The sequence below is a fragment of the Oreochromis niloticus genome, linkage group LG3, assembly GCF_001858045.2.
Source record: "Oreochromis niloticus isolate F11D_XX linkage group LG3, O_niloticus_UMD_NMBU, whole genome shotgun sequence".
NCBI lineage: Eukaryota > Metazoa > Chordata > Actinopteri > Cichliformes > Cichlidae > Oreochromis > Oreochromis niloticus.
The window spans coordinates 32,734,814-32,760,030 of NC_031967.2; the positions used below are offsets into that span (position 1 = coordinate 32,734,814).

Consider the following 25,217-nt stretch of genomic DNA (forward strand, 5'->3'; position numbering starts at 1 on the left):
AAGCAAAAACAAGAAGAACCAGATCCAGGTTATTACTGTATCCTGGTACAAGTTCTAACCTCTGTTGTCGTCTTCTCTCGTAGAAAATCGATGCACAGGCGATCGAGGAGTTCTACGGTCTGACCTCGGACATTTCCAAGAACTCTGAGTCAGGATACATCCTGTTCTACCAGTCCAGAGACTGAACCAAGGCGGTCGTAAGTCCCCAACAGACTGTCACTCAACAGAGGGGGGAGGGGCTTATGGCAGCCACCTGGTCCGCCCTCACTTAAGTATCCAGGCTTTATTCCCTGTAGGCGGAGCTACACTGGAGCGCCACTCGGGACGGGTGTGTGGCAGATCTTGTGACAGCCTTCTGGATTACCGTTCAAATCCTCTGTGTCCACACTGCTGCAGCAGAGCACCTTAAAAAAATATTTTAAAAAAACATCCACTAGAACCCCCCACCCCCCCAGCAGATTCCACGACACTCGCTCTGCACTGTGGGCAGACTGACCAATCCAAGAGGCTGACATGTGGAGGACGAGCAGGAGGAGATGATGCGGCATAACCAGCTATTTTGGATGCAACTGGTGTCGGGGGGTTAAGGTCTGAGTCGGCCCTATTTGTGACTTGTTGCATCGACACGCAACTCCCCCAAAGATTCCTTTAATGTCTGACAGCACCGTCGGAACTCCCACCTGTCGCAGCAAAACCACCGACACTACCTGTAGTGAGTGAACGGCTTGAATGTGAGCGTGGCGCTTTGATGATAGTTTGCGGTGTTTTGTATAGTGAAGTTTTGCCAATCACGTCCTGCGCAGTGTTACAGGCGATGGTTGAAATGGAAACCAGCCACCAGGGAGGTGTTGATGGAGCTGAAATGTTCCCCACACTCATCAGTAAGGCTCTTTGTTTCAGGTTTAAAATTCTTAACTAAAAAAATTTAGAGAGAAGTGAAACCAGCTGACCAAAAGTACAATTTGCAGCTTATATAATTTTTTTTTTAAGCAACCCTGTTTAAAGAAAAGAATACTTTGCCACATGTTATATTTTTTAATCCAATCCTTTGGATCACCAACAGTCCTGTTCTAGATTCCAGAGTGTCTAGAGCGTCTAAAGTGGATGGTGGTTAAACTTCCTGGTGTGTTGTGCCATTTTGAGCCCCTCGTGGTGCCACAGTAGGGGAGGGAAAAGAGCTCAAAGGAAGTATTTCAACAGCATAAGCTAATTTTTAAAATGCCAGCTTCTCATGGTTTTGACAGCAAGCACACGCTCCTTTGCTCTCAAGGATGTGTTGTTGTAACATGTCTGACTTTTTTAAAGATGCCACAATATGCACATTTGTACTTTTTTTTTTTTTTTTTCTTTTTAAAGGGACGCACTATGAGACTAATGCTTTTCTTTCCTTTAAGTCAGCTCTGGTATCCACTTTACACACTACACGACACGCAGCGTCGAAGTTTGTCGAGTTTGTCTCATGTGCTTATGGGTGCCTCTCTGCGCACACACGCCTTTACCCTTCTGCAGCTGGTTCATCTCGCAGTTTCAGCCACGCTCAGGCCAATTTCGACTCTGGCTTAAGTGTTTTTCGTGCAGCTGCAGCTCTGGCAGGCAGTCAGGGTTTTACATAACGCGTTTTCCACTCCAGAATCGTGAAATGCAGCCTTCGGTAACACTGAGTGATGCTAAAGGTCTGCGGATGTGATCCGCTGATGCTCTGCTACATGGTTTATTTTACTGCAATAAGACAGTGTCTTTCTCATGTTTGTCTTGGCCGCTTTCAAATGGCTTCCCCTCCTCAGCATCAACAGCAGCTTCAGATTTAGTGGCGATGCATCCTGTGAGATGGGATGCATTGTGGTTATCTTACTGTTTCTGAAATGCTCATTAAATTGCAGCGTGGGCCGTTACATGAAATTGAGTTACTTGAATGTTAGTGCTACTCTGGGCAGCTGATTGAAGCTGATTAATCAGCTGAACATTTAGTGATTCCAGTAAGTAGTCACTTCAAGTGATTTATCAAATAACTGGGTAGTTTTGGGCAGGATTTCTTCTTTAGTTAAAAGAAACAAAAAAACTTGGCTATGTGGGTTATACGAAAAATGATTAACTGCAGTCTTCCTTTAGAGGGGTAAAAGTGAAGAACTGGGTTACATAGTAAAATTCGCCAGTATAACCAAGATATATGTTTACTTTCTCTCTTCCTATTTCAGAATATTACAGATTAATGTGTTTGTGTAGGTTCTCAGTCATCCAGGTGATGTTGGTCTTGAGAGCTTGAAGAAAGAAACTGCACTTGTTCATGTCTAAAAGCAGCAACTACTTCCAAAGGGGACGACCCCCATTAGGGGTTAAAAACCTGGGAGAAATCTTTTGCATTTAGAACTTTTTCAAGCTCTCTTTACTACAGATTCATCTTAAAACTGCTGACAGGCTCTGCTGCCATTTTAGTGTTGCTGAATTCAGATTGGTAAGGCTTAAGTCACACAGGCCTACAGGCAGGTCGGTGATCATCCGGTGACCAAAAGTTTATCCTCCAACCAGTTGGCAAGTGGTTGCTTGCCAGGGTACTGCATCCAAAACCTCCAACTTGTGGTCGCTTTATCGATATTTGACTTTAAAGGTCTCGGTTTTCCAGTTCGCGTCACACCTTTTGCAGTTGCACTGCCAGCTGTCGAGTATTTTGTGAGTCCTTCATGCAAACTACTGGTGACCATGGCAACCTGCTAGCAACCAAAGAAATCGCAAGGGGGCTTTCGGTGCAGCGCCGTGTACCTCTTTGGGACCAGTTCCATGCTAGCTACTGAAGGCAACCACTTGCCAACCCATCTAGGAACATACAATTTTCCCTAGCAACCAGTGGTTGCCAGATGCCGCCAGCTGGTCTCTAGGGCTGTGTCCAGTACAGCCACAGAACACAGAAAATGAAGTATTTTTTTGGTCTGTTGTTTGTTTGTTTTGTTTTGTTTTCCTTAAATGTCTGAAAGTCCAGCGTCACATCTTCCAGTTGCTTCCAAATAAAACTCTCCGAATTTAACATTTCATATTTGCTTTACACACAACATAAAGATTTATCAAAAGAAATAAAAACGCAGTACGTATGAACAAACCTGACTGCCTGTTTGAACTCAGGTCTTCAAATTACTGCATTTCTCTAGTATGATGAAGACCAAATATTTAAATATATCAAACTTGCCAACTTTGAAAAACAGAATTAAAACTTACAAACAGGGTTTGATTGAGTTGATCTGAGGAGAAGCAGAAGCCATTTTAAAGCCTCGGTCTCGCTTTCCAGCTGTGCATTAACCCTTTCCGCCTCTGTTGTTTTCTTTTTAATTGCACAAACCAAATATAGTTACCTTTTCTTTTTCACCCCAGTTTAGTTATTTTGTTGTATATTTTACACTGCCAAGCTGATAAGCCTCCATGCTATCACTCCTTCGTAACAGAGCTGCAGCAGATGCAAAGCGGATTTGGAAAAAAAGCTCTATGCAGCCTTTAAGGTGTTTATATTATACAGCCGTTGAGTTTTGAATGTTAACATGTACAGTCAAATTAAAAAAAAAAAAAAAAAATAGAGCTGCTGCTTGACCTGTGACATGTGGATTTGGGTGCATCGCAATACGGTGAAGTCGCCGTCTCCGCTGTTAAAACTGAAAAGCACTTTTAAATATTTGTCAGAAAACTTGTCATTTTGTCCTTCAATCGTGCAATTTAGTGAAATTAACAGCATTCATGCTTGTGGCTGTTCAGTGTTTTCACTTTACCTCAACCTAGCACTTGTCAAAGTCCTGACTCCCAGAGTTAAAAAGTAAACAAATGTAAGGGAATTCAGGTCTAGTCTTGAAGGAGTATCACCCCCCCCCCCAAAAATACTGCAAAGTAATTTTCATTTCTTCAAAGAATGATTTAACTGCTCTGAAAAGTTGCTAAGTGACACTTTTTATCATCATTCAGGTTTTATGTCTGTAACACAGAGCAGCCAAAATATGTTACAAAATAATGTGAGCTTGTGGATTTCTCTCTCTCGGTTGCATGTTAGTTCTTTCAGCATGAGAAAGTTTAAAGTTGGACGTCGTGCAGCCAGAGCCCTGCTTTTTCCAAAGCGTTCTCATCTAGATGTATCCGTTACACACCAGGTGTACTCTATCTTTGGTGCTCTAATGCTATGATGGCCATGTTAAACAAAAATACAGTGCTAATGAGGAGACTGAAGGAGGAGACCCTGTTTTTCACCCAATGTGGACCTTTATTGCACACTGGTTAGGTTTAGGTTCTAACAACTACTTTGTTAGATTTAGCCTGTCTAGTCTGCATAAAGTTGCTTTCAGCAGCACCCATATTGTATTTCTTCAATATAAAGTTGACCAGTATCCGTTAGCTCCGAATGTTGCAGTATCCTGCAAAATTTGGGTTATCCAACCAATCAAGTTATCTTGGTTTCAAGGTAATAGCAATATGACCAATCTAGATCAGTTTGGTAAAGTTAAATCACTGTCAGCCTCTTCCAAAGTCATTCTGTCCATTTATGTTACATAAAACTACAACCACAAATAGTTTAACTGAACAAATACCTCATTTGGCTCAAAGTTCTCAAATCTGTGTAAACGACTGGGAGGAGATCGAGCGACTTACTTGACGATGCATCCGAAGCACTTCACTCAGTGAGTCGAAGGTTCAAAGTCAACACTATTTCTCTTTCACGTCAGTGCTGCTCTTTAACTAATCAACTTAAAGGAAGTAATCTACATTAAAGGAAAGTGTTGCGCAATTTTTATGTTTTGTTTTTTCTTGGGGGCTTAGTAGTTTTATAACTTTCAGACATCTGAAGAAAGTCATTTTTGGCTGCAAATGACTTGAAACACCAACAGAATCTGTGGACTCTTTAAGTTGCGTTCATACATACCAAATGATGTTTATATTGTTTTTCTTTTCTTTTTTTTAATAAACAAAGTGTAGATGTACTCAAGATGTAAATCAACACAGACAAGCACAAAAGCACATTATTAGTGAGATGGAAGTCCACAGATTCAGTTGGAAGCCTTTTTTTGTTTTGTTTTTTAAATATGAAAACCAGAATTCATTGAAACCTTTGGCAGAACAATGTGTTGGATGCTTATGTTGAAGCAAGGCTCTTTTTATTTAAATATTAATATTATTATTATTATTATTGTTATTATTATTATGAATGTCCATGTTAACGTTTTTCCTTTGATGTTCTGCTTTGATTCTATTTTTATGTGTTTTACTAATTTTGATCGTCTACTGTTGTCTGCTGTATGTAGGCAGCTCTGAAAATCTGAGGATTTATTTTGATCTAATTTGGGGAGTGTGAAATGAGAGATGTTGTGTACATAAATACAGATGTTACTATTGGAATATAAATAATTGCTTGCTTGGAATAATCAACAAAACTAGATCAAGAATATTAGTGTACGTTATCTCTCAAAGATACCTTTCTTACGGTTGATATCTTCAGTCTGCCTGGTGCTTTAAAAATTGCAAACCCCACCCATCTGGCATGCTGGGCAGGCCAAAACGAACAAACCCAAATATATGGAATGGTCACAATGGAGCTGTGAGTTTATTAACATACACTCACTTTATAGACATTCTCTTATTAGATGTTGGTGTGCAAAAAAATACATGACTGTCTAAAACCTGATGTGTGATCACGGTGTTAAAGGAAAAATCCACTTTAGGTTACATAAAGGATTAAAATAAATCAGCAGCTGGTGTTTGTTTCATTTTATGTAGTCCTGATTGTGTTTGATTTCTACTGATGATCAAAGTCTATAAGAACACAGAAAAACGACTATACTGGATTGACAGGAACTGAGGGAGATGGTATATATTAGTATTGAGCTTCAAGTAGTTCCACTGCAAAGTTTTCACTATATTTAACTTTCACATTTATAGTAGTGCTGTCAGTGTTAATCTCTACGCCATGCACTGCATCTGCAATATCTATAAATTAGTGCCTGACAGCACTAATTTATAGATATTGCAGATGCCGTTATTATGTCTAATGCAAAATTTCTCCACATCTTAGGTAATGGGGAGCTTTTTACCTAAGATGTGGGAGTGGTTGCTGGAGTTTGCCGGCTGTCGATGGGTGAAATCAGTCACAAAGAGGTTATTACACCAAAAACCACTTTGTGATTGCGTTGGGTTTAGCAGATTGCCGTGGTTGCACAAAATATGGCCATCTATTTGCAATCACTAACTGGAAAAAGTGTACAACCATTGTTCACCTTGAAAGTTAAAGCTGTGCCTTATGTCTGAAACTGACACGTTTCCATAAGCAGATCCAGTCAACTTTGAAGATGACCGTTCTCCGTTTCACGTTTGCATTGTAATTTTCACCGTTTCACTATCATTCAGCAAATGTTGGCAAACAAGTTGGCTTCTTCCATGCAAACCAAAACCAACCAAAGCATTTGCAAGAAGTAAAACACCTGTCAAAGTTTTGAAGAAATATCTTAAAAACTTGTATATTTATAATTATTAGGCAGAAAACAAACTGAATTCTTGTTTTTATACTCAAATTTGAGCCGACACTGTGGACTTCTCAGAGAAGTCAGAAACTTAGTATAACATTCAACCCCTAAAACCATTTATGTCAGGAATGCAAGTAAATGATAGTCATTACAGACACGTAAAAATACAGCAGCTGTGGCTTAACCCTTAGAGGTAGTCTAAGTAATTTGTTAAGCACTGTAAAATAAAATGTCATCAGCAAAGAGTGAAAACTTTGGAGCTACACCTTCAATTCTAACAGTATTAAAATATTGTCAGAAGAAAAGAAGTGGAGAGACAGAGGCCAGTTTTTGCACCCTAAAATACAAAAAGTTCCTTTTAGAGAAATATTTTCATCTAGCCATTTTTATTATTACTTTTATTGTTTTATAGATTATTTTATTTATCTAAAATTAAGCATATATGTCAGCAAGTAACAGAAGGCAGCAGTCAAGCATCCCCGGTGTGCTTTTTGAACAGCATTATAGGAAATTGATGAAATGCACTCCCTTAACAACAGCTTTTGTTGGTGTGGGGGAGGAGTCAGAAGCACCGACTGACAGCTACAGGTGGATTTTTCCTTTAACAGTTGTCTCTTCAGAGCTTTTGGTCATCCACATCGCTCCCCTTTTCAGACTCACCAAATAAATGTGTTTAACACAGTATGTGACGGACATAAAGTGACTGAATGTGTCATTAACACTCCTCTAATGTATGTTTTTAGTGTGCAAAATAGCAGCAGCCTCACAGAGACCAACACTGTTAAACTGAAGGTCAAAACGGCACAGTCTAGAAGTTTTTGTTTTTAAATTAATGACTAAATCTTTATTTGAGGGGGGGTTTCTTTGCATTCATTTCAAATGTATACTTCATTATTATCAGCACAGAAAAAGGTGTTTACTGCAGGTAAACACAAGTAAGGTAATCTGCTTTTTAAATGGTTGCGTATTTTTGTACCAGCTGAACACAGAAGGGTTTTTTGTTCGTGCAGAGTCTGCGACTACAGACTGATCTGAAGGACCAGTAACCAAGTTGTCCTCTTGGTGTTTGTATTTGTGGGGCTGCTGCTGTCGGACGTTCATTCTGAGTCCGTGGAGATGCAGTGAAGTTTGGGAATGACGGCTGGTTCTGATGGTGTCCAAACTGTTTGAAATAAAACACAAACTGGTTTTGATGATAACTCAACTCTGCTCTCAGTCTCTTTCATTGAGAATGTTTGACTATAGCGTCTTGTTTTTTAAACATACATGCAGAAAAGAGGAGGTTATGAAGTTGTGTGGAAAAAAATAAACACATCTTTGCTGGTTGCACAGGAATTATGAGGGTAAGTAGCAGCCAGATGCTCGTAATCTAATGAGTTGGATCTTTTCAGGATGAGTAACTAAAATTGATTAAAATGGTTCTTTGCTAAGGTGACTGTTATGAGTAGACACAGCACTGGTCCATTGGAGCCCTTTTATGTTCATATGCTTTATAGATCAGTGTAACAGTGGCTTAAGAAACAAATAAATGTATTACTCTCCTCTGAAAATGGTCCGGTACAAGGACTGGACTGGAAATGGGTGACAAAACAGCCAATGTCCAACGAGAACTCTTAACAGACCTTCAGAAAGCCGGGGGACTGATGCCCAAGACCACTTTAAAAAATTACAATAAAGTCTGGCTCCTTGGAAGCAAAATATGAAGAAATGAGAGGTTGCTCGAGTGCTGTACAAGCGTTGTCCATGTTTAAAGTTGATGATTCTGACGATGGGGTTTTAAAAAAACAAAATGGATGCACAGTGGAAAACTTCCACTTAAGTATTTAAGAAACAGACGCTTGAAAGGTTAAAGGGACTTTTTATTTTTTTTTAAAAAAGTTTTGCTGTAGAAGCCCAGAAAACCACAAAAACAACTATTTACCTGCATTCAGTTGTTTCTGAAGTGTCAGTCTACCATGACTGTCATCATTCCTGCCAAAATATTAGGCACATTTAGAGTGATCTGCAGTTTATTTAATATTTGTACTTGTTCCTGTACAAAATTAACCTCCTGAGACCTGACGGTGTTTGTTGTTTGTTTGGGAGGCATGTTTAATTTGTCCTCTCTCTGTATTTGGACAGTTGGACCTGGTACATGAATAAAAAAATAATAATAATAAAAATGTGTCCTAATATGGGGGAATTATTTGGGGTTTATTTGCAGCGTAGCACGATCAGGTCAGCATTGTGTAACACTGCTTTAGAATAAGGTGCAGAAACCCTAAAATATCTGAAAATGGTGTGAATGTAAATAATTTCACATTTTAAACCCTTTTTATATATAGAAAAAAAGAGGTCTTAAAACACACCAAAACTTAAGCTTCCCTCTGTGAGCCCATAGCTCATCTTCACTCAGCTGCCACAACCAGCAATTAGGATTTCTTTCAGCAACCTCAGTTTTCCTGAAAGTTTGCTTCAAGTTAAGGAGCCGTGAGCCAGAAAAGTCGGAAACCGCTGCTTCAAGTTACCACCGCATCAGCAGACAGCTGGACGGTCCAGGATTCACAGTGACGCAGTTTACAGCCCTGATATTTCCTGCTGAAAGTCAAGTTATGCAAACTTTGCAAACATATAAAACTGAGGATACTGGACTAATGAAAGAGATGATTGTAGGCAATTCGTGAAAAAAAGAGCTCTCTAGTTTTTAAATGGAAGCTAAAAAGCTTTCTGCCTGCCTATACTGTGTGAGATCATCCACCCCGGAGGCTTTTTTGTCTTCTGACATTATTGCTTTTAAGATGCTTGTCCTGCTGCCAAAAGCATGACCGCACTCCAGCTCCGAGAAGCCGTTGAAGCGGCGCACTGACTCAGTGCGTTTATCTCACTCCTCTGGCTGCACTGTGAGCAGTAAACAATGACACGGGAGGCAGTTTGACATTTAATTCTCTGCAGGTAGGTGGTACATTCTCAAACAGCAGGTTCACACAAGCACTGATGGATTTTACAACAATACAGAAAAAGAAATGCCTCGTTTCTTTTACAGGGACAGAAAAAAATGATACATTCACCTGCTGAGGGTGAAGGACGGAGTGCACAAGTTCTCTGTTTGCAGTCCAGAAATTAGAACCGGATACAAAAACGACAACAAAAATATATATCTTTGTACAACAAGTCGCTAGTTGTTTGGCACTATTCCCAAACCTATTTTGTTTATCTGTGCACTGAGTGTGTGCACAGACTGTAGGGAAAACCATGTATGGTGGGTGGGGATGTTAAAATTTGCAATGAATTGGCAAATGTCGCCCTCTTGTGGTAAAAAGGACAACAACACCTGTGAAATCCTGCTGAAGACATCTTTGTACTTTCCTGTTGGTTTAATGAATTTTGACACATCATAATAACCTTTAAAGCAGACGTGGATGCATTTATACATGGGTTTAATGCAAGTCAGAATGTTTGTGTCAGAAATATGTGGCATGTATGGAAGCTTGTTTGTGACACGGAAAAAAAAAACATTTTTGTTAACCATATATCAAAAATTTTAAACTTGATATCAAGTAAATGACTTGAAACACTAAATTTCAAGCTATTTTTATTTTTATTTTTATTCTGAGCTATTGTTTTTAGATGTTTGAGTAAGTAGGTAGGTTTGTGATGATAACCCAAAATTGTGAGATTGACACCTGGTGCCACAAATGAATAAAATGTAACAATTAGCAATATAGCAATTATTGGTAAGCGAGGGTGTAAGGGTTATACTTTATTGACATATGGATGGCATTTTCTTTTATAGTGGCACAAACAAGCTTCCATAGACAAGTTTAAAGGAGTGCTTCTCCTCTCTGCAGCTGCAGCTGATCGAAGAAAGAAGAAAAAGAAAAGCTTTTACTGGGCAGCTCAGTGCGTCACATTATGTTGGTATTAAGAGGAGACGTTACGGACTTGGTTGGGAACACATCTCTGTACTGATATAATGTGACATATGGAGGTACAGTAATGTTAAATCTGGTTTACAAAAAATACCATATACCAAAAGTTGGTGAATTCTGTATAGACTTCATTGCTATTTACAAGTGGGGAACTTAAAGTGACTCATTATGTAATAAGAACTGCTCACAACTCAAAGGCAACACAACTTGTAGTGATTACAAGTAAACTTCATTATAAAAAATAAACTTCCGATCAGTCCACCAGCGTTGGCTCCATTTTCAATCTTTTTACTTCCATATTACCAAACTGGTGTGACTGTGATGTGCTGCTGATAATAGCAGGAGTCCCTCTGAGCTGCTTTAAAATACAAAAAAAGAAAAAAAACTTTCTTAGGTTGTAGACAGTTTAATATTCAAGGACGCTTTGACAAAGTGGACCTCATATGTTTTTCTTCTGTCATACTGTTAAAGTAGCCAACGTTTCAGACACCAAGGCCAACGAATCAAATGTATAATTAGTATGTAGAAATAATCCCTAAAAAAAAAACAGCTAATCAGCCTCATTTCTGATGTTTTTTTCTACTCTTGGATCAGTATGACATCAGAGAGAGTTGTTATTCACCTCAGGCACACATGCCTTAAAGCTCCACCCACCTGCCTTATGGTTCAGTCATACTAAATAGGATGGACACCTCTCACTGGTTGCCAGATGATTGCATCTTTTTTTTTGGTGTTGGCGATTTCAGGTAGTTGCAGCAACCAAATGGTCATCCAGAGGTTGCGCATGCAACATCCTCAACTTCGAATCAACTACATTTGATTTCAAGGTAACTGCACAAAAAACGGGAGGCAACCTTCCTGCAAAGAATCCTAGTCTGACTCAGACTGACTGGAGGAGGTTTGCAAATAAGTGCAGTTTTATTTATAAATGCAGATGAATTACTATCTGGTTTGCAGCTGTATGTATTCTGGTTATATTCCTTTATAAAAGCCTGGTTGCTGAGCAACTATGATGTTGCAGTTAAATTGCTGTCCTGCAGCAACTACGTCATTATTTGTGGAGGAATTTCTGCTTTAAATCTAAATCTATAAGGTTCCGGCTGGACACTGAATGTAAGTAGTTAATGTCAATTTGAAATTCTGCTTATATAGACAGCAACAGGTTTGCAATTTTCACTGATTTATTACAATTAGTTGCCATCTTATCACAAATCTCAACCCCAAACTGACAGCAGGCTGACTCCGCCTTATCGCCACCTTGATGCGCTAACGTTGCTTTGAAGACGGCAACTGACTGTGAGTGGTTGCAGACCTGGTCTTCATCTTTAAAGCAACATTTCAAAGGAAACAGATTCCAAGTGCATTGGACACAGTCCGGATGAATTCAGTCATGCCACATTCTCAAACCACGGTTTTCCCTAGTGTGAGTCTCGCATCAAGGTTGGGGTCAGGGACTGAAAATACTTGTTTCAGACAGAAGATGATCTGAGGTGGTTGGATGATTTGTAAAACTACTCTAGCAGAGTCTAGAATAAAAATATGGATGGATGGATGTGAAATCAGAGAATAATAGACAGAGTTTACTGTTTTAAACTAAAGATCCAGAGCTGATCCCCGGAGCGCAAGAAGACAATCTTTGGCTGACTCCACTCACACTGACACATTTACCATGAAAGCTGAAGCAGGGAGAAATAAAGAACCGTCCCCTCTAAATCAGGGGCTCTTTGTTTTAAGTCCGACCCACCAGATGAGCGCAGGCCTGTTCTTCTCGGAGAATAAAAAATAAGTCTTTGCCGACTTTTGCCTTCATATTGGGTTTAAACTCCGCTGTCCAAGGTTAAAGTCTCCAGCATAGATCTTAATTTGTAGTCTTAAGAGCTTGAACAGAAGGTGAGTGGACCATCATGAACTGGACGACTGGGAACCTACACAGACTTCTTAATTTATACTTAGCCTTATATACTGTAAGCGGGCAACACCAGTGCCACGATTATTTGTGCTTAGCTGCTTAAAACACCACTCCTAGCATGATTTGGTTGCAATGATCAGGGTTTTTTGTTGTTGTTTTGGTTCTGCAAAGACTCGTGTTTGGCCAAAGTCTTGCACTTTACTTTCTAAAACCCAGAGGGGGGAGCAGGCGTATGTAAGGTTTTTTTGTCTCCATTGATGGGAGAAACAGAAGCCGCCTGCTGCAGCTTTAAGGGCTGATTTAGAGGAGAAAACTGTCTCGAAATGCCTTTTTTATGTACATTTTTTAGCTATTTAACCATTTTCAGGGGCACAGAATCAATGTCAAACATCCTAATTACATATTCAGGTATGATAATCGAAGTTTTAACCAAATTTACTGCAGATGCAATCACACTGAGCTTTTTGACCTGCAGTGCCAGTTGGGGAAACACACTTTGCGGTTCTAAAATGTAGGTTTTCGTCATGGCTTGAATGCGGTCGGGTGTTTGAGATCATCACTGAATATTAAGCAGCTGATTCACATTTGCAAAAGCAGCTTAGTGCAGGTTGCAGGAAAAAACAAACAAACGGAGTATGCCTGGTATGATTTCTGTACACAGAGTGTCAGAAGATGCAGTTGTAGTTGGTAGAAACAGGGTTTAAAATATGAATCCATCCTGTACATGTTTTTATCATTTGATCCACCTTCAGGTAATCTCATTGATTTATTCTTCCTTCGTTTGTTTGTGTCTGAGAAGTTTGTGTCCTTCATTTCTTCTAGTTTTCATTCATACCCATGCTGAGTTCAAGAGGGGCCAAAAAACGTGGGAAATTCCAACTTCCAGCTTGGAAAACCCACAGCAGGACGGTTATGAGGTCAAGTGGGAATGTCAGGGAGAGACCTGTTTTATTTACACCAGTAAGCATCTCTTTAAGTGAATCTGGAACTTGACCGGTTGTTTCTCTCCTCTCCTCGCCCTTCATCATACCATCGTCTCTGAGCCCGACCCTTTCCCAGTGAAGAAGTCCCAGAAATTAGCGGTCGGCGACGGCTTGCTCTCCTCCTGCGGCGTCTGCCTCACCCAGATGCTGTTCTCGGTCGAGCCGCTCAGACTCGAGCTCAGAGAGAAGCTCAGCGCGGAGCTCAGACCCGGGCCTCGACGGTCCTGGGCATCCGAGTCCTGAGTGTGGAGCCTGGGGGTGGAGGACGAGGACAAGGACGAGGAAGAGAAGGAGGACTGGGATAGGCTGAGCAGGTTGTGATGGGAGTGGAACTGACGCATGTGGCGGATGGATTTACCAGGAGGGACCTCACCTGCAGGACCAAGAACAGGACAGGGTTTCGTAACTTGAAAGAAAAAAACTATTTATTATCTTAAAGTTGTGTAACATGAGTCATAGAGTGCTGTGAAAAGTATTTGCCCCCTGCCCCCTGATTTCTTACATGTTTCAGATTGTCAAGCAAATTTAAGATAGAACAGGTTAAAAACAACTTCTGTGTCAGCATCGCCCGTCGCAGCTAGGGGGTGCTGTTGGCACATTTATCGTTCCCACGAACGTCCACAATCTCCAGCAGCCAGCGTGTGGTCTATGTTACATTACACTGCCTTCAGAGATGCTTTAACACATGGTGGTGAAACTGCAGAACACTGTTTCAGGGTTTTCTAAAGACTCCTTTCTCAGGCAGGAAATTCACCTAAAAATCAACAACTGCTTGAAAAGACAACTAAGCAGATGTTAAACAGCTGAAAACCTCAAAACCTTGCTTTGTGGTATCGTTCCTGCTCCTGTCATTAATCTAAATGTTTTAAATGTTGATTTTTTTTAAAGAAACAACTTTAAATGAGAAATTCCTTCAGGTCTTCAGAGCCTCACATTCACAAAAACTCAACCAGACCATAGTACCGTATCTGGTGTCCTGCCGCTTCCTGTTCTGGTTCAGTTTGAGGACGTTCAGGAAGACCTCACTGGTCAGGCTGCCATCACCGCCACTCCCATCCGGGGGAAAAGCGGTGACGGGGGCTCCAGCGGGGACAGGCTGCCGCTGGAGGCTCCCACTGAGTCCAGAGATGCCCCCGTGTCCCGACGACCGGTGGGCTCGCTGCCGCTCTCCACTGTCAGGTGACTGCCGCTGTGACGGAGCAGAAACACGAATGTTAAACCGAAGCTTTCTTAGTGAAGACGAACATAACCGACACCAGATCTGATGACGGCTGATCCACTGACATGTTGTCACGGTTACCTGAGTTTCCTACGCAGCAGGTAGTCGATGATGTCCGGGTCGGTCTGGATCAGACTCATCAGGACCTCCTGCTGCAGCTCTGCAGAGACCTGCAGGAACACACATCAGATTCAAGCATCACTGAAAATAATTAGCATCTCCAGGACGGATGGAGCATCACAGCTGTCTGTTGAGGGGGAGTCACACGGGAGGAAACAGGCGAGCCAGTCAATCCCGGACAAACTAGGAAGATAATAAGGGTGTCCAGGGTTGCCAAGGCATGAGTATTTAGTCTGACACTTTGAAATGATGAGCACTAAGTCTAAGCTCAGACTTCAGAATCCAGTTTCTCAGATTAACATAGTGTTAATGAGAGAGCCTCCAGTGCCCTGAGGGGCAGCCAATCAGAAGAAAGTGAACTTAAGGAAAGGGGAGGCCAGGTATAAGATAAATAAGGATTATTGTGAACTTTGAGTCATGCAAAGCTGCTCTAGTAGAGTCCACGAATACGCTCATTTACATTGAGTTGTAAATGAGCGTAACATAATAAAATATTTCTGAATCACTTCCACGAATGACTGAAAGAGCACTGTGTGTTTCTGGTACCGTGAAGAGTCTCCTGTGGTTCTGTATGAGCATCAGAGTGACGCTGATGATCCCCGTGCTGTCCTCGATGCCCATCGCCTGCGGGCTCACGTCTCCCCCGCGCTCCTTCTGAAGCAGGTTCGGCCCGAAGATCACGGCCAGGTTAGCGGCCGTCATCTTGTTTCCGGGGATCTGGAGAGCAGAGGAAGAGGAGGCGGTGATGGAGGTCAAAGTGCAGTGATGGAATATGCTGAGGTAAATTAAGTTTTCTAAACATGAGCCTGTTATTTATTTTATTTTTTTTACATTACTGAGAACCAACAAGCAGCTGCAGCACAAATCTCAGGACAGCTTTGGGTATGAAGCAACACCAGAATGTTCATGCAGTGTATTTTTCTCCAGTATTTCACAAGAGGCAACTGGACAAATTGGACAGTTTTACTGACTATAAATGCTTTTTCTGCTTTTCCTCTTGCTTGTTGATAGCTCCCAAAAGCATCTGGTCGAGGTACAACTTACTGAGGGACTTACCTTAAAAACTCCATGTTAGGAAAGGCCAGTTAGTCTGAAATGTTTGCTTTGTAATCTGGTTAAGTATCAGCCCGGACCCTAACCCTCAGGAGGACCACTAAGACAACATTAATAACACCTGCCATCCAAAAAGAAGCAGAGGAATTATTCTGGTAGAGTTTTTACTCTCTCTCCACTAATTGTATATCCTGGACAGCCAATGAAATCATTAACATGATTTTTTTGTTTTGTTTGTAATATTATGGAGAAAATGTGATACTGTAAGAGCCAGAAACAACACAGCTAGCCTTCAAATTTAGCAATGTGAACAGAGTAGCCTGTGTTTGTGAGGAACTGTGAAACTGTGGCAGATTAGACTCTGAGACCCTTCCCACATCTAAATAATACCTTTAGGCAGTGGAAATGACTACAACAACTACTACTACTACTCATAATAATAAGGTAATACTATATAATAATGCCACACAGGTAAGCATTAATAAAGTATTAGCGAGTGCTTTATTCATTGTATTTGATTAGTCTTTAGTATGTCATTTATAAATACAGATATGTGTATCCATCTGTTACTGTTACATCATGTACAGCTATGACTGTTACTTCATCATTGCCAGTAATACACATAATCATAATCATAATAAAGTATCTGCATTTATAAATGGCATATATGGGGGAAGTAATGCTATGTAAATGATGAAGTAAGCACTTCCTAATACCTTAATAATGTTTAATAGTGTGGCATTACCACAGAGTTCTACCAGTAATAATAACAACATTTATGTGCATAATATTTATGAAACACACAAGAAATTTCAGTAGTGTAAAAATTAAAATCAGTGTTCCTCCAAAGAATAAATCACAAGCATAAAATCTGAATGTTAAGAGAAACATGGCGGTAAAACAATAAGGTTAATGACACAGTCTAATATATAATGAATTCCTCTACAACCAAGAACCCCCAACAACCACCTTCTGTCTTTGAATGTGGGAACAGTTACTGCACTGTGGTGCCAACTTTTTTTGTTTCTTTGCCTCTGTTACGATTGTTTTTTACTGGAAATGGATGGAATTCGATTAGGAAATTATATTACATTTATGTGCTTGAAGGATTGACACTGCCCTTAGGGCGAATGCTTTAATTTTGTGTTTGTGTGGCTTCGACCTCGATGCCACTACTACGAGAGCTTCCAAAGGCTGAACTTTATCAGTCACAGGTCCCACCTCCTCGTCGTTGGTTCCTATGCTGTCCTGCGCGAAGCTCTGCACAGTGTGTAACAAGGCGAGGAGGCGCAGCAGCGTGTCGCAGTTACAGGGAGGCAGCAGGTAGAGGAGGTGCTGGAGGTACTGCAGCTGGTCTGCTCCTCTCAGCACTGCAGGAGGCCCAGAGAGGAGGAAGAGGAGGAAGAAGTTAGTTACCCATCATATCACTAATTATGCTGAAACGAAAACTGAGACTCAATCATTAAAGCCGGTGTGTGTTTGTGTGTGTGTATGGGGGCGGCGTGCGTACAATTGGCATGCAGGAAGGCGGGGTAGAGCTCTCTGGGCAGCAGAGGATCCGGCATGTCCCTCAGAAACTCTTTGAGCAGTGCTGCCACATCGTGGACGCTGTGTTCCTCATCCAGCTGGACGTCCACGCCCACGTCAAAGTCCTCCCGTAGCTGAGGAGCACGCACACAAACAAACACACATATTAGTGTTTTAAAAAAACAACAACAGTCCCTTCAAACTCATATTCGGGTCACGACAGGGCCACGGTTCCCTGATGGACACATTTCTCAAAAACAGGATCTCACACATCATCAGCTTTTCGCTCAAAGATTATTTTTATATTCCTGCATCCAGCTGAGAGTGACAGGAAACACACGACGGTGAATCAGGGGACATGCAGAGCTACACCACTCCTCTACTGCTGGCAATAATCCATGGTTTTTTTTTTCAGGGAAAAGCATTTTTCCTCAGTTATCAGCACATCAGGAGACGATGGACCCCAAATAAACAACAACAACAAAAACTCAGAATAATAATGGTATATTATTAGTGAAAATAAAAATAATTTAAATTAATTTATTATTTTAAATAAATAAATAAATTAGAATAATTATCCTCACCTGTCTCACTCTCTTCTTGGAGCTGCCGACTCGGAAGATACCCACGGTCTGAAGGCCTGGAATACAAAATGTTACCACACATCATCTTTTAAAAATTTACAGATGGATGGACTCCAATAAATGACACTGAAAGGGTGAAAATTTGGGGGACTTGAATCCTCACCATAGGTCTCGATGTGACTGCAGCACCTCTCCAGCACCCGAGGCACCTGTCTGTAGATGGGGTTGAGGCTGAGCTTGGTTTGGGTCCTCCCCTCCGACGAGCTGCCACCCGGCGACTTGATCAATTCCAGTTCAGCCGGGTGGGAAAGCTGCAGCGCCTCCAGCAGGCGAGACTGGCTCTCTACAAGGTCAGAGATCGAGTCCACTGATAGACCACCCTGCAGAGCAATAAAATGTTTATATATGCCTATAATATGCTCATAATTTACATAAAAGTACAATATTTATTCCCCTTTTTTGGTCTCCACCAGTCCCTAAAGATGATATCTTCCTTTATAGCTCTTAAATATCTCATCGTGTTCTCCAGCTGGTTGTGAACTTAGCTTATCACCAAATAGCACTCAGTCTATGTAACTTTCTGTGGGTTAGCTAGGGCTTTGTCCATTAAAACAACCGTGTGCTGCATTTGAAAGTGGTGTGAGTGCTGTTAGGTCACTAAAAATGTGGGGAAATTCACAATTGGTGGTATTTCTTTGTCGATTTGTCACTATTAGCTATAACTTTCATCTCATAGTCATTTGTAGCACTGTTAACAGAACAATGTGCAGATATGTAGGAAAATCCATAATTAATTACTAAACGCAGCGTGTGAGGTCAAATGCTCCAGCACAGAAAACAATGAGGAAAGGCAGGCATTAGTGTGAGAAAAGCAAGAGACGTTGAAAGCTGAGGCAAATATGTATGAGGTGATAATGGGACGGAAAAAAGCTCACAACAGATGATAGCGCAGGCTTGAGGGAGGAAAATGAGATGGGAGAAAGACAAAGGGACGCTGACGACAGAAAATGGAAAGTACATTTGAAGATGGATGGCAGGAGAAGAGGCCAGCAGAGGAGACGAGTCAGCTCCTATCGCTTGTCTTGATGTTACCATGCAGTAAATGTCAGAGGAGCTGAATACCACAGAAATATAAATCACATGTCTATGGCCTGCAAATAGTTTTTGGAGGAACATCAAGAAATTCCCCATAGCTCAGTCCAGCAACATACTGCAGAAATGAGAAGATATTTCCTCCATCTGAACATGATTCATTTGTGTTTTCTACAATAAATGTGCAGTTTGTGCAAAAAACAGTGAAAAGCCTCCTTTACTTGCAAACTTGCGCTACTAAATGCCACACATTATCATCCTAACTGCATAAAAAAGTAATGCGTTGCCTTTATATTCACTATGTTCATACACATCGAATACTCTGACTGACAGGTGGATAGCACAATTTGTGACAGGTGGAAACTGACAAGCCACAGCTGATAATGAGAGCAGACAACCACCTATCCTGAGCAGGTGTGCAGGGGCCACATGCGAAATTGGAGCTGTTGTGGAGGGCCGCACCAATAAGCGGAATCCTCTTGTGCTCAATATTAATTTAAATCTTTATAAGTTAATTGGTGTGGATCTCCACAACAGTCCCCCTGTCCTCCTAACTATCAATCCTTGGAAATATTAATTGCCCAGCCCTGCTTATTGCTCTGGCCCTCAACAACAGTCCCAGTTATTCATGTGGCCCCTTGGAAATATTAAGTGCCCACCCTTGCCCATTGGTGTAGCCCTTCACAACAGTCCCAGCTTCTCATCCTTTGATAAAACAAATTATCCAGTCCTACTTATTGGTGCGGCCCTCCACAACAGGCCCAGTTTTTCCTACTTTCTGCAAATCAGGATCTTCCAGATGACTTCCTCCATTTAGAAACTCTTAAATATTACTTAAGCTGACCTTTGTTGATCTAAAACAACTGGATTCAGCAAATGATTTGCTTCTTTCTAATCTTAACCTTCATCAGAAACACATTTTGAATATTAGAGAACATCTGCAAATGACCTGGTATGCCATGTCATTCTGTTTGAAACCCAGGATAGTTTGTCACTTCATGTGCAGCTCAGTGTTTTGCACAGCTGTAATACCTTATGTGAGAAAGACCATCCCTGTCTATCATCCATCATAACACTGTCTAATGAACTCTCCATTGCTGCCCCTGTACAAAATCAAATAATAATTCAAGGTGTCCTTACAGCAGGTTGTTTTGCACCATAATTCTCCTGTCAGACACAACATAGTGACAACACCGGTGAGCTCCTCCTGCTTTATTATTCATGATAATGTATTCATGATTCAAGATCTCCACATGTTTGTGTCAGACCTTTAAACAAAGACCTGCAACGCTATAGACATTTCCATTCCACCATAACCAGTAATCTTATTGGAAAATCAATACACTTAACAAAAAAAAAACATTCTTAGTATTTATGGTATAGCATAAAGTGGCACATTCACACAAGACTATAAGGCTCAGAGTTGCTTGTTGCTTGTTTTTTGCCTGTAAAATGCACTTGTTAGATCTATCTGAATTCACTGATGTATGTAGCTGTTCCCTATGGCCACAGTTGCTCCACAAGCTGTATCAAAAGCCACTCAAAAACAGGCAATAAAAAGGAAATCAGCAGCTTGCTTCGCTGCAGAGAGATTTCCATACCAAGGCCTTTCCTGGTGACAAACACTGTGTTAGCAGATTTAGTGCCTGCTCCCACTGATCACTAATATGTCTGACCTGAAGATGCAGCCTGTTATGCCTGGAGGCAGATTTTCACAGAAATTATTCAAAAAGTTTGATACAGAAATTTAACAGAAGTAATTTTTTTAATGTTACAATACAATCCATTCCCAGATTAGCAATAAATAACCGTTTAACACATTAAAAAAAAATGCATGTTTCATAACGAGTAATGAAGATAATCATCAGAATCACATTAAAGTCTCATTTCTATCAAATGTTACCACTGAGGCAGGGCTGTGTGTGCTGTTTACCTCAATGACCGACTCTTATCGCCTGCACTCGATAGCTGGTTCAGGTTCGATTACAGTTATATGGCTGTAATGATACTCATTACAAGCTTTACATAACCACTGGTTCCAGATCAACATGAAAAGAAATTACAGAGTGTAATGGCCTCTAGCAGAGAGGGTTCACACACAAACACACACAAATGTAGGTGCACACACCACTTTCACTACAAATGTACTGCTGTGGAAATATTAAAAAAAAAAGCTAGAAATGCACTCAGAGATTAGTGTGGAGGCCTTGAGTACAGCACGTACATGTAATCCTCACGGTGAATGAGACCAAATCTGGCAGAAAGAAGCACATGTCCTGCAAGACTTCACTTTACTGGTATCAGAACTGAAATCTCTCAGACCACTGAAGGTTCTTCTTGCACTTGAAACAAGAGGAATCCAACTGCTTTACCATGGTATATACTTACCATATTTATTTATTTTAAAAAACAGTTAACTGATCTCCAACATACACCAGACATTTTGGTAAACGCCCCAAACGGACTCTGATGTCCCTGTATGAAGGAGGTTGGGGTGGATAGTTGGGTCAGAAAAGTTTTTGAAACACATCCAAGTTGTTTTTGTTGGTAAACCTACCCCAGCCATTACCACACTGTTATATTTCAGTCATTATAAAAGTTTAGCAGTTGTATATCATTTGCTGCCACTCTGTTTTTGTGCGTGTGTTTTCACTCAAAGAAATCTTACCCTTCTCTGTCCTCTTCCGGTGTTATCCATAAACGTGGTCGACAGCGAATTGTTCTGAGGGTCCGAAATTGGCGCCGGTGCCACAGAGTTAGCAGACGGCGAGCCCAGACCTCCTCCTGTGATGGACGAGGAGCTGACCAGAGGTTTGCTCCCATTGAAGAACTGTCGCTTCTCCGCTCTGAATCGCAGGACGCTGGCCTCCAGGTCGAGGCAGTCACGCCTGCTCTCCTTCAGAGCATCCTGCCGCCGCTTGTAGGCCCGGTCGTTGGCGATGACCTGGGAGAGCGGGATACCAAAGGCCTTGGGAGCAGATTCTGAGGAAAGAGGAGAAAATTTTATTTTCTTGCCAGCAATGATGAACACATAAAAACAACAGAGAAAACAAGGATGAAGTAGAAAGAACAAAACAAACATATTACCCAGAATAGGTGATATGGATGAAAAATAGAGAAATAACGCCAGTACTATTTATTTTATGTCTTATTATTATTATTATATCACTCTTCCTCACTTGAACTCATTCTTTTTGTACTAAATAAAGCTAAAACAAATTATAAACGGTCTTGAAACGGGATTAAAATTTATAAGAACGGCATCTGTCTGATTTACTGTTTGTTCTCTTGTACAAACAGAACTGCAGAGAAATACATTTTGGTCTGAATGCGCTAACGTTGTAACTCATATTTGGAGCAGAACTGGAGCCTCGAGCGAGTCGTAATTTATTTATAGAACACATTCTTGTCTGCTGATAGTATCTGAGATCCAAACAGGAAGATGATGTGACTTTCATCATTAGAAAAATAATGGAGAAAGTGGAACAACAGAAGTCTGTGCCGCACTGGTTTCTGCAACATTTGCACCAGTGTTGTGCGATGCTGTGAAACAACAAATGAACACGAAAAAAGATCTAAAATATGGGACGTTTTTAGATATTGAAACAAAAGCAAAACTCATGCTTTCTGTTACTAAATATCCTTAACCAGTTGGCCTTTTTGGAAAGCTGAGCTGCATCTGAGGTCCTAGATTGCAAAGATAGGGTCCATATACACATTCAGTTATCTCAAAGTTTTCACAGAACTCTGTGCGCGTATGGCAGTACACTTAGAAAAAGACTGAACAAGTGCAACTTGTTTGGTTTCCAGGAGAAAACAACTTCTCTCTAAAAATGTCTTTAAAGATTAGGTTTAAAACTTTCCTTTTGATAAAGCACATAGGACTGGATCAGGTGATCAGGCTCAGGGTGCTGGGGGCTTCCCATGATGCACTGAGTATTTCTTCTTCACTCACTATGTGTTTACACAGCACTCTGCTACAGGCTGTGGGCACCTCGTAATCGTTTATTCAACCATGAACTTCTCTGCATACCAAAGTATTCTAGAGCCAAATATGAGCCCATCTGTCTGGCAGCTAACGGTTGGCTGAAACTGAATCATACAACAGCACAATGATCCCAGGCACAACAGCCAATCTACAACAGAATGGCTGAAATAGTAAAGAAAGACTTAAATGCATGCATGCAAGCTTCAATGAACTGAAGCAACCCTGTAAAGAAGAAAAAAATCCTCCACAACGATGTGAGAGACTCACAAACTGAAAAAGAAAATGATTCCTTCAAGTTATTGCTGTTAAAGGTGGCTCTACAAGCTGCTGAATCACAGGGTGCCCTTTTCACAGGAGTCTGTGTTACTTTAAAAGTTTGAGATGTGCCTGTCTAATGTATGGGAGAGCAAATATATTTGTCGGTGCTGCAGTCATAGTAGCCAACGAATCACAAGGCCAGCTGATAATATACAGCAGAGAGCTGGACGTACATCCCAGGTCTGAAAAGTAAAGCCAGCTGACTTGCTGAAAGACTTCTGGTTATCTAGAAGTCAACGGGAAAATAAAAATACTGAAAGGAGGATTAGCCATACAACTGCATGGCTGATGAGTTGAACTAACTCACTAACTGACAAGCGGTCAGCCAAAAACATCAACTCAAGGATTTAATGGGATTTCGCAAACCTTGGTGATGTCATTGTGGCAATGTCCATCTATTGTACTGTTAATGATGCTGACAAAGCTCTGATTAGCAAATAGCATGAACCAAGTTCCATATTAGTCACTGATATTCATTCACACACAACAGGGTAAACAATCACTGTAGTGATCAACTTCACTTTGCTGTCAAATGAAACAGCCTCGCTCTCTCAGTATATTTCCATAACATGATGTAATGGGCTACTCCTCAGTACAAACAACACACGTAAATCGAAGCAACACTCATTACAATGGTCTGTGAATACACAACCAATGCAGATGTGCTTGTGTGGAGTCCTCCAAAAGACAAGACTTGTAGCCCCAGACCTAGTACTGCATTTGCGTAGGTACAATACTAGTTGATTGAAAAGTTAGACAAAAGTTGCTGCAGAAACATGAAAGAGAATGACAGCAGAGATGGCCTGAACTGAAATAAATCAAACATTTTCTGTCTTCTCCATTGCACAGGATAGGCTAAAGCGCCAACATCAGCACAAACACCAAGAAGACCTGTTGCCCTCTTATTACACTATATAGAAGTGACATGTAGACCAGGGGTGGGCAACTCCAGGTCTCAAGGGCCGGTGTCCTGCAGGTTTTAGTTGTGTCCTTGATCCAACAGAGCTGATTTAAATGGCTAACTTAACTCCTCAACATGTCTTGAAGTTCTCCAGAGGCCTGGTAATGAATTTGATTCAGGTGTGCTGACCCAGGGTGATATCTAAAACCTGCAGGACACCGGCCCTTGAGGCCTGGAGTTGCCCACCCCTGATGCAGACAACGGCCTACAAAGCTAAAAACAATGTTGACTTCTTTAGGGTGAGTGGTTAATGTCCTTGGTAAAATGGATGTGATTGTGTGTGCAATGCCTTTAGTGCTCGATGCAGATCTTTATTAAAATGCACAGTCGTTATTAATAAAACACTGAGGGAGCTCGGGAGTGTGAGAACCTGGAGGAGCAGAGATTACAGGGATGCACTGCTTACAGCAGCGCAGAGATAATGACTGATAAATCTAATAAAGGCAACTAAAGGGTCTGTTTATAGGCGATGATGAAATGAACTTGTTAGCCTGTGAACGCTGTAATCGCACAGCTCCTCGCACAACGGATAAGAGGTTTAAGTAGACAAGCGGTGTAAGAATAGACAGAATGTTGGGAGCAGGATAATCCTGTTAGAGCAGCCGCAGCCACACAGCAGACATCACACTCAGACTGATACAGGGTTACTGCAGACACACTCATGCAGGTAAACACAGTACGAGTGAGGTCACTGTCGTCAGTTTCATCCTCGACACATTAACTCAAAATGTAAATGTCTCACTATGCTACATCAGTCCACTCCCGAGGTTAAGCATAGACTGCTTATCTGGCACCCACCTTAGTGAAGGCCCAGTTAGACAGTCATCCATTCAGTCTGGTCACTCTGATCAGGATCAAAGAGTGATAAAGCAAAAATGTAGTTGTTATTTCATGATAAAAAGATGCATCGCCTGAAAAGAATCTGGATATTTTGTGCAAGAGAGGGAAAAAAAACACCAAAATGCAGAAAAACTGCTTGTTGGCTCTCTGTCAGTAGTGCCCAGGTGTATTCTAGATGGAGCAACTGCTTGAAATGTTTGCTTGAAAGGAAAGAGAACAACCTTGATTTCATG

General features: G+C 41.1%; 2 protein-coding genes across 2 annotated transcripts in view; one reads left to right on the plus strand and one right to left on the minus strand.

The window, feature by feature from the left end:
- usp12b (ubiquitin specific peptidase 12b) overlaps window positions 1-7,686 on the plus strand; it is a 30,092-nt gene extending 22,406 nt beyond the window's left edge. The window contains exon 10 of the mRNA XM_005462590.4: window positions 84-7,686. Within this exon, the coding sequence (XP_005462647.1) occupies window positions 84-185 (102 nt within the window). The 3' untranslated portion in view covers window positions 186-7,686. The remainder of the gene's footprint in view (window positions 1-83) is intronic.
- A 1,700-nt stretch (window positions 7,687-9,386) lies between these two features.
- arhgap36 (Rho GTPase activating protein 36) overlaps window positions 9,387-25,217 on the minus strand; it is a 75,869-nt gene continuing 60,038 nt past the window's right edge. The window contains 10 exon segments of the mRNA XM_005462587.4: window positions 9,387-13,655; window positions 14,246-14,321; window positions 14,324-14,471; window positions 14,583-14,671; window positions 15,168-15,338; window positions 16,896-17,044; window positions 17,185-17,335; window positions 17,786-17,841; window positions 17,949-18,165; window positions 21,546-21,859. Of these exon segments, the coding sequence (XP_005462644.3) occupies window positions 13,324-13,655; window positions 14,246-14,321; window positions 14,324-14,471; window positions 14,583-14,671; window positions 15,168-15,338; window positions 16,896-17,044; window positions 17,185-17,335; window positions 17,786-17,841; window positions 17,949-18,165; window positions 21,546-21,859 (1,703 nt within the window). The 3' untranslated portion in view covers window positions 9,387-13,323.